The sequence below is a fragment of the Polypterus senegalus genome, chromosome 11, assembly GCF_016835505.1.
Source record: "Polypterus senegalus isolate Bchr_013 chromosome 11, ASM1683550v1, whole genome shotgun sequence".
Taxonomy (NCBI): Eukaryota; Metazoa; Chordata; class Cladistia; order Polypteriformes; family Polypteridae; genus Polypterus; species Polypterus senegalus.
This window is the reverse complement of record NC_053164.1, coordinates 166,435,699-166,445,979: the sequence shown is the minus strand read 5'-3', so window position 1 is coordinate 166,445,979 and position 10,281 is coordinate 166,435,699. Positions and strand designations below refer to the sequence as shown.

The following is a 10,281-nucleotide window of genomic DNA, read 5'->3' as shown; positions in this document are numbered from 1 at the left end:
TGAACCCTGTGTCTGGTAGACCACAGTTAAAGAGGCTGAATGATGGTGTGGATTTGAGGAACACTGGAGCACCACAAGGGACAGCCTTGTCACTTTTTTTCTGTTCACCTTGTATATCTTGGACTACTGTATATGTATAACACTAGGTCATGTGACTTGAGGAAATTCTCTGATTCTGTACTAATGGATAGACTGTTCTTGATGTTTGGGAATCTACATCAGTGACTAGCTGATTGGGCTAGAAACATAGGAGGACAGCACAGACTCTTTTTTTTTTTTTCCCCCCTCCTTGGGAGACTCTATTAGTTTAATCTTGGTAGTGACATCCTATTAGTAGTCTACATATTCTATCACTTTGTGATAGCCAATGCAGTGTTCTGCACTGTAGTGTGCCGAGTCAGTAACATCACATCCCACTGAATCTACAAGCTAATTAACACTAGAACTACCAGAGCCTACGAGAAAACTTGTAAATCTGGCCCACCTTAAATCCGTTCGCACCCCTCCTCCATCAGCGTCTTTTGTCCTGTAAATGTGCCGATTAAGACAAGCAGCAAGCAGCCTGCTATTCCACCCCCCCCACACCGTCGCAGAACGTTCACAAACTTCTCCCAGCTCATGCCTTGTTTGATTATCTGGGAGTGAACTACTGGAGTTTTAGAGTGGAAATAATAGATCGTTATTTGGAACAAATGTGTTTCATGTGTGTTCCGTTTCTACAGTAATCTGTGTAAACACATTGTTAAAACAGAAACTTTTTCATATTTTAGTAATAAATGTTACAAAATGTAGGCATAAACTATAGAATGTGTGAAGCCTTTAGCCCAAAGATCAAATAAACACTTTCACCAAAGGTTCAAGGACGATACAACAGCTTCCATGGTGCAGCGGTAGGATTTGCTGACTTGTAATCAAGACTCCCCGGTTCAATCCCCACTGCCTCCTATATTTGCAGTTTTCAGTAGTGAGCTTCTCTTATTGTTAATATTATACAGTACACACATACATTTGGTTTGTGTCTGTAACAGACCATGTACATTTATAGTAATGTACTTGTAAAAGATACCGTTTTTTTTTTTCCCCAATTTTATTCTCTCAGTCACGATACATACTACTGCCCAGGGGTCTGACGCTGTTAGTTGTTATTTGAAACTGGGAATAACTGTTGATGTGAGTGGTGTTTTGAGGCAATGAAACTGGACATTCTCTGATCTGGAAGGATAAAAGCTGACACACTAACGCTGGCAAATCTGCCTTCTTCGTATCTCACCATCACTTTATTTTTTTTATTTAGTTTTATTTAGTGTTCCTGCTCACACAGAATTAGTATGCACCTTATGGTTTATGATGTCAACAAAAAAAAAAAAAAACAGACGTAGGTATGTATGATATTTGGATTTATTCATTTTATGACCTTTTATCAGGTCAGTTTAGCGCTATATGCAATCATCAAATTCAAATAGGAACACTCAATAAAACTGAATAACAAAAATAAAATGACTGTGAGATACGAGGAAGGCAGATTCACCAGCGTTTGTGTGTCAGCTTTTATCCTTCCAGATCAGAGAATGTCCAGTTCCATTGCCTCAAAACACCACCAAAAATCTACAATTACTCCCAGTTTCAAATAAAAACTAACAGCGTCAGATCCCTAGGGTGGTAGTATATATCGTGATCGTAAAGTAAGAAAACAAAAAAGGTAACTTTTAGAAGTACAGTACTATAAATGTACATGGTCTGTTACAAATGCAAACCAAATGTATGTGTGTACTGTATAATATTAATAATAAGAGCAGCTCACTGCTGAAACGGCAAGTATAGGAGGCAGTGAGGATCAAACCGGGGACTCTTGATTACAAGTCAGCAAATCCTACCGCTACGCCACGGAAGCTGTTGTATCGTCCTTGAACCTTTCATGAAAGTGTTTATTTGATCTTTGGACTTCAGGCTTCACACATTCTATAGTTTATGCCTACATTGTATAACATTTATTACTAAAATATGAAAAAATTTTTGTTTTAACAATGTGTTTACACAGATGAAATGCATGTGTTCCAAATAACGATCTATTATTTCCACTCTAAAACTCCAGCAGTTCACTCCCAGATAATCAAACAAGGGAAGAGGTGGGAGAAGTTTGTGAATGTTCTGCGACGGTGGGGGGATGGAATAGCAGGCTGTTTGCTGCTTGTCTTAATCGGCACATTTACAGGACAAAAGACGCTGGCAGAGAGGTGCAAACGGATTTAAGGTTGGCCGGATTTATGAGTTTTCTCGCAGGCTGTGGTAATTCTAGTGTTAATAAGGCATTCTTAGTTACAGGAAACAGTATCAACCTGCTGAAGGCAGTAATGGAGAAGCGAATGAAGGCAAAACTGATACTTATTATGAAATATGCTATACACCCTCTCCTTGTCACACTATCATAGAGTAATTTTAGTCAATGAATTATTCAACAGAAGTGTTTCAAGAAACGCTACTGGACTTGTTCATAACTACATGCTTGACTGTGACTGCTTTTTTTTTTCATTAGCTAGGTTTTTTCTTCTTTTTTTGTAATTCATGTGTGTTTTTGAGGGGATTGGTGGTTGTTTCTTATAAGATTTATTGAGCTTCTTCTGAAAAAGCTTGACTGTCTCTCTGTCTGATAAAATGCAGAATATGGTTCACTTCCTACCCTAATTGCTATTTCTATTGATGTTAAATTTAGAAACTAATATATATGTAAACTAATTTTCCAGATCCAGAGCCTGATCCAGAGAAAAAGATTGCTCGAACTCGTCATGAAACACAAATCCATATCCTCAATCTCCTTATAACATCACTAGAACTTAAACCACCCAATTTGGCTCTGTACCTACTTGGTTATGAGTTGAAAAAGCCAGTCTCTACTACTAACCTTCAAGATCCAGGTACTCCACTATATTTGGTGCATATTATATTTAGAATCGCTTAAATGATGTCAAGTGTCTATGTAATCTCTAAATAACCTGTTTCACATTCAGTTGATGTACATTTCTTAAGACAAACATTAAAATGAGGCATTTCCGAATATAAAACTATATTTTGATATGGATGTTTTCTGTGATTTTTCTTTTCTTGTTTCACAATCCCTGCTTAGTTTTTGAAATGATTATTGATAGTTTTATTAACTTTCTGCAAAAATCAATAAAAATTGAACTTGGTGCAGCTGTTCAGATTGTGTTAGTTTCCTAATTATATATGATAGTATTATAGTACAGTGTCATTGAGGTACACCAGCATGAACAGACTAGTTTTCGTGTTTCTTTAAATAATTACATTATACAAGCCTTTGTCTAGACAAATTCTAACTAGAAGTATTGAAAAGGTTTCAGAACAAGAGTTATTTGACCATAGTTCCTTGTTCTTGTAATGTTTTTTGCATCTGCATTTTGAATTAATAGAAAACTGCCAATCAAATATGCTGAGCATATTGATATGCTGTGAATAACACAATGCAGTAGTCAATTCTATTTTACTGTATTTGAATGTGCATACTATCTTCTCTATATCCTCCATATTTCGAGCACATCCTTATTTTATGAAATATTTAAGTCTAAAAAAGCAGGTTTTAGTTAGTGTTGTAATGTATATTTTTAAAAAACTAACTGGTACCAAAGATAACACCTCAGCTATATGTCGATTAAGTAAACGTAATGTTAAAAAAAGTAAGTAAGTAAAAAAAAATCTACAGTGTTAAAATGTTACAAGACCTTATGGCAGCTGGTAACATTCTCACCCATTACTTACAATTCTGTATTTAAAGACTAGTACTTATCGTCCATCTCTTATTTCTATACCGACTAAAATTAATTTAACAAATTTTTTGTGATCTAATTTTTATTAATGGAGTATATCTGATAATGATGGAACAATAAATGCTTTTTTTTAATATATGAAAACAAATAACAGCAACTCTCACCTAATTCAATAAAAAGCAGAGAGCATTATATAATGCAGTCAATGACAAGACTGGCTCATGCACCCACAAAGCAAAAAGAAAGATGGAAAGTACCAAGGATCATGTCGTGGAGCAACCTCCAATTAAGCCTTGACTAACTGCACAACCTGAACCTGATTTTTCATACTGTAGTAAAGTTGGAGGCGTTGTTGATCCAGGACAGAGAACAGGGTTATAAGGTTATAGAACTATAACTAAAGGTTAAAAGCAATGTACCCGCAATGGTATCAAATAAAAGATAACTGATGGGTGAGAGAAAGTGAAAAGTTTGAAAAAGACGAAAGAGGAGGAGAAAGACTTGTTGTGATTGGGAAATGGATTATGAAAAGTGGTTAGGCAACCTAATGCAAGAGGACAGCATCAGGAGGGCAATTGTAAGAAAGGTGGAGAATGGAATCATATGGGCTGAAATTGTTAAATTGTGTATGCTGGTAATTATAATTCTTGCAACAATATTTGATATTTTCAAGCACTGCAGAAGAAAGAGTAGAAATCGGGAACAGGTTTCTAATTAAATGAGAGAGAGTTAATGAAAATGAGTATAAGGGATTAGGTGAGGAGGGGAAGAAGGAGGGATATCACATTTTCTGAACATATAACTGAGATATTAAAAGTAGGAGAAGGAGGAGATAGGATGCTTGAACTATAAACAATGAGGAGTAATTCAAAGTATAAATGTCTGAGTTAGACCGTGGGAAGGAGTAGGAGATTTGATGGTCTCCAGCATTAATGGCAGAGTTATGAAACAAAAACGACTCTCCATATCTGAGAGGTATAAGCAATAATGAGGCCAACATTTAGAAAGAATTTATTGGAGAGAAAATGGAAAGAAACTGAAAGGTGGTGGGGTTGGGTTTTGGCCGTATTTTTGGGGTGCTTTGATCAAGTTCTAGGTTTGCCTGTAAGTGAAGACATGATGGTATAATTCCAAGTCAGGGGGAGAGACACCCATATTCAGCCTGTCACGGATGAGACTGAAATGTTTTTTGGATTGTTATGATTTCTGAAGAATGATGAAAAGAAACTTAACAGTAGATCAGTCCTCGGAAGGTGAGGAAAAGTAGGCATTGACCTGACAAAATTAGTTATTTGAAGCAAGTTTATTTTAATAATTGTCAGTCTTGTCTCAAGCAAAAAAGGGAGGGAGGACCAAATGGAAATTGACACCCTCCAAAAGATGACAAAAGAGGTTCATTGGGGAAAAGAATTTATTTATACCAGTTAATCTTATAGCCAGCCATTGCTTCATAGAAGCAGGTATATTACTGAGAAAAATATAAACATAAAATGAATCATTTTAAGAGTATCTAAGAACAATATGGGAATGATTTGATCTGAGCTGTGGAGTGCAAGTACAATAGAATTTAATGAGAAAAAAAATGAAGTGGGGAGAGAGAGAGAGAGGGTGGGTTTGGTTTGCTCCTTGAAATCCTGAAAAGTGAGTAGGTAAATTTGTTTGAAGAGCTGAAAAAGGACTTGATTAGAGGGTCTGAACCATGTTAGTAAGGACAGGACAGGACCAAAGCCCATTTTTATCAAATGTTCAAAAAAAAAGGCCAATTTATCTACCTTCTCTGTGTCTACAGAGTGTAGGTACAATATTATGGAAATGCTGCAAGTGGTGTATGTTGGCTACATAACAGGACTTCAGTAGTTTCAAAATATTATAATTATACATTCCATTTACTTAGCAGTCACATGCACTGTTCTCTGTCTTTTCTTATTATCCCAGTGCTTGTCAGCTGGAAATTGGTTTAATAAATATATGAAATAACAGAATGTGCTCCTTGTTTACTGCTGTTTACCAAAGTGTATTAGTTTACCCCCAAAAAACACAAAAAGCACTTGTCAATAGTCACAGAGCTGTTTTACTTATTTGCTTAACCCTTTACCTGGGACTGGTCTTTTAATATCTTCATGTTGTCATTCTGGGAAATTGGTTAATTCACTTGGAATGTGTGACTGAGGGAATCACAGTAAATTTTTCTGATAAGGCGTGAAAGGGATCTCTAAGAATTCATTAAAGTCTTTAAGTGAATTTTTTTAAATTATATGTGAGGATTTGCCTTTTCTGTTTAGTTGTTTAAAACTTTATTTTCTTGTATCTAATATGTGGAGCAGTTTTGTTATCTTACTCCTTTAGTGTTCTCTTTTAGATGTGTTATCTTTTGTCATTACATATCATGCATTTCAAACATTTCTCTATAAGTTTTTTGATTGTTTATTAAAGTGCATTGTAATGGTAATTTGAAAGATTTGTTGTTTCAATGCTCTATTATGTCCACAAAGTGTTTTTATTATGTTGATTGTTTTTGGAATTTTTTTATTCTGTAGTTTTAAAAAGCAGATTATGGGTTTTTGTAATTTTGAATTTATAATATGTAAATATTTGACAATCATGTCCATCCAACAATATAAACTGCTCAAAAAAATTAAAGGAACACTTTGAAAACACATCAGATCTCAATGGGAAAAAGAAATCCTCCTGGATATCTATACTGATATAGACTGGGTAATGTGTTAGGAACGAAAGGATGCCACGTCATTTGATGGAAATGAAAATGATCAACCTACAGAGCCCTGAATTCAAAGACGCCCCAAAAATCAGAGTGAAAAAATTATGTGGCAGGCTAGTCTATTTTGCCAAAATTTAATTGCAGCAACTCAAAATTGTACGCAGCATTTTGTATGGCCCCTGTGTTCTTGTATACATGCCTGACAACATCGGTGCATGCTTCTAATGAGATGACAGATGGTGTTGTGGGGTATCTCCTCCCAGATCTGGACCAGGGCATCACTGAGCTCCTGGACAGTCTGAGGTGCAACCTGGTGGCATTGGATGGACCAAAACATAATGTCCCAGAGGTGTTCTATTGGATTTAGGTCAGGAAAGTGTGGTGGCCAGTCAATGGTATCAATTCCTTCATCCTCCAGGAACTGCCTGCATACTCTCACCACATGAGGCCAGGAATTGTCGTGTACCAGGAGCCACTGTACCAGCATAGGGTCTGACAATGGGTCCAAGGATTTCATCCTGATACCTAATGGCAGCCAAGGTGCCTTTGTCAAGCCTGTAGCGGTCTGTGTGACCCTCCATGGATATGCCTCCAAAGACAATCATTAACCCACCAACAAACTACTCATGCTGAATGATGTTACAGGCAGCATAATGTTCTCCATGGCTTCTCCAGACCCTTTCACTTCTGTCACGTGCTCAGGGTGAACCTGCTCTCATCTGTAAAAAGCACAGGGCACCAGTGGTGCATCTGCCAATTCTGGTATTCTATGGCGAATGCCAATCGAGCTGCATGCTGCTGGGCAGTGAGCTCAGGGCCCATTAGAGGACATGGGGCCCTTGGGTCACCCTCATGAAGTCTTTCTGGTTGTTTGGTCGGAGACATTCACGCCAGTGGCCTGCTGGAGGTCATTTTGTAGGGCTCTGAAAATGCTCATCCTGTTCCTCCTTGCCCAAAGGAGCAGATACTGGTCCTGCTGATGGGTTATGGACCTTCTATGGCCCTCTCCAGCTCTCCTAGAGTAACTGCTTGTCTCCTAGAATCTCCTCCATGCCCTTGAGACTGTGCAGGGAGACGCAGCAAACCTTCTGGCAATGACATGTATTGATGTGACATCCTGGAGAAGTTGGACTACCTGTGCAACCTCTGTAGGGTCCAGGTATCGCCTCATGCTACCAGTAGTGACACTGACTGTAGCCAAATACAAAACTAGTGAAGAAACAGTCAGAAAAGATGGGGAGGGAAAAATGTCAGTGGCCTCCACCTGTTAAACCATTCCTGTTTTGGGGGTCATCTCTTTGTTGCCCCTCTAGTGCATCTGTTGTTAATTTCATTAACACCACAGCAGCTGAAACTGATTAACAACCCCCTCTGCTACTTAACTGACCAGATTAATATCCCATAAGTTTCATTGACTTTATGCTATACTCTGATTAAAAAGTGTTCCTTTAATTCTTTTGAGCAGTATACTTTCAGTATCAAAAATAAGATTTATATACTGTTTTATAATGTAGTGTAGATATTGTTGTCACCGGGAAAATGAAACAATTCCTGATAGTGTTTGCACCATAGTAGTATTAATAATGCATTATAAAATCTTTTAAAACATTTCAGTCTTAAGTATGCAAAAAATATATATTTCATGGTAATTGTTAAGAACAATGATGTTGGTCCTGTTTACATCCTAAATTATTATTAGCACCTAAATAATTTTGCCACGTATAAAGATTAGTTACAGGAAGCCACTTAACTAAGGATTCAGAGAAATAGAATTAATTTCTATACTTTACTGTTATGCTGGAAGCTATAACACTTTACCATCTGTAATATACTGTAAAACCATTGAATGTAGTTTTAATGCATTTTTTACTATAATGTCACACATGTGCTTTAATTTTGAATAGGAGTTCTTGGCTGTCCACGAAGCTGCTTGCATGCAATTTTGAATTTAGTAGAAAGAGGAACAGAAAAAAGATACAGTCCTCTTCTAGTTCTTGAAGCACCCCACCTGGCTGAACTTTGTTATCAGGTTAGTAATGTTTTTATTTTTTGTTTTTTCCTTTTTTCAGATTTATAATATCGGTAAAATTAATGTACAGTTTCTATACATTATTTCATTGTGAACTTTATTATATTTCTGTATGCTTTTTATGGAGAGCATATGAAAGTCACACCCTTTGTGCATCACACAGCCAAAATATTACTTCTCTTACCATCTTTTTATTTCTGTCAGCGTGAGAATTATCCTCAGTGGTGTTTTTTCTAAGCCAAAACGGTCAAGTGGACAATCACTGTCAGTGTCATGTAGTTTTTTTGACTTTTAAACATAATTTCCATGATGATTCTATGAAAAACTAAATTTCATAAAAATAACTGTGCTCAATCAGATTATTATGTGTAGTTTTTCCATTCCTCCCTGTGTTTCTGAATCTTTGTGTAATTTGTTTTAAATTGACTTATTAGCTCTTGGTCTGTTTATTAATAATAAAGGAAGCCTGAGAGAACATGTTTCTTATGATAGTTCTACAAAAGCAAATCCAGTATGTCCATAAAAAGAAAAAAAAAGTTATCAAGCAGGAACTGGTTATACTACGTTTGGCTAGAATACCTGTAGCCAAACACTATGCCCACATTTTAGTCATTGTCTGGCATCTCTGTAATTTGTCCCCCTTTCTCCATACAAATTGACACCTGTCAAGCATAAGAAGAAACTCCACAAGAAAGTATAATATAAATATGATGCTAATTTAATTAGATTCAGACACCTGGTTATTGAAATCTACTTTGAAATCTTTAATGACTGGTGTCAGGTTTCTTAATCTTCCTTCAGGCAAATTGTGTTCTTAGAATGCTTCATCTAGAATTGGCATATCACAAACTCAAGACTCATCTCAGTTTGCTTAAAGCTAATCAAGATTAAAGTTACACATTCAGCAGACAGAAATAAACCTTTCTCTTTCCCATGGGGGCAGTAGTTACCAAAATGCTGTAGATAGACCTCTTTGCAAGCATTAATAATAATAATAGTTTGTTACATTTATATTGCGCTTTTCTTACTACTCTAAATTCTTCCACGCAGGGAGGACCTGAGAGCCAAACCCACGATCTCTTTACTTTGAGGCAGAAGCACTACTACTGCGCCATCTAGAGCATATAGCTTTAGCTGTGTTTTAAGCACATTATTTCCAGCATGTACTTTAACTTTTTCTGGTTCCTCTCATTCTCAGTGAAAATGATTTTTATGACCAAATACAGAAATTAATGAAACTCCTGGAGGTAGTGTTTGTTGATCCCATCAATATACCTATGTCCTAAGTGCATGTTATTTAGCAATCTCCAGCAAGTTTTTACTGACATTTAACTGTACATACATTATCATAATGTAAAGAACTATGGCTAGTGTTATAAATAATTCAAACTTCCAAAAGGTGCTAGTGAAAATCAAACTTTGATATTTTACTCACCATTTACATTATTCTTTAAGGACAGTACTGCCTTTTGAATATTACCAAAGTTCCTCTGTAAGATAGTATCAGAATATATCAACCACAGAAATGACAGTACCACCTTTATGTACACTATTTTCCATTTGACACTCTAATTAAATTAAACACTCATTTGATGTTCAAATATTGCTGCCGTACTACATCCATATGTGACATTCACAACATAGTGAACACCAGCAAAGTATATAATCAAGGGGTGTCCAACTCCGGTCCTGGTGGGACGCAGTGGCTGCAGGTTTTCATTCTAATTCTTTTCCTAATCAGCAAGCAGTTTTCA

At 36.4% G+C, this 10,281-nt stretch overlaps 1 protein-coding gene across 3 annotated transcripts in view; it reads left to right on the top strand.

Annotated features, from left to right (window-relative positions):
* Window positions 1-10,281, top strand: part of nup205 (nucleoporin 205) — a 197,001-nt gene that overhangs the window by 112,578 nt on the left and 74,142 nt on the right. For all 3 annotated transcript variants that reach the window (XM_039770061.1, XM_039770060.1, XM_039770058.1), the window contains exons 21-22: window positions 2,742-2,912; window positions 8,403-8,527. In XM_039770061.1, coding sequence (XP_039625995.1) covers window positions 2,742-2,912; window positions 8,403-8,527 — 296 coding nt within the window. The remainder of the gene's footprint in view (window positions 1-2,741; window positions 2,913-8,402; window positions 8,528-10,281) is intronic.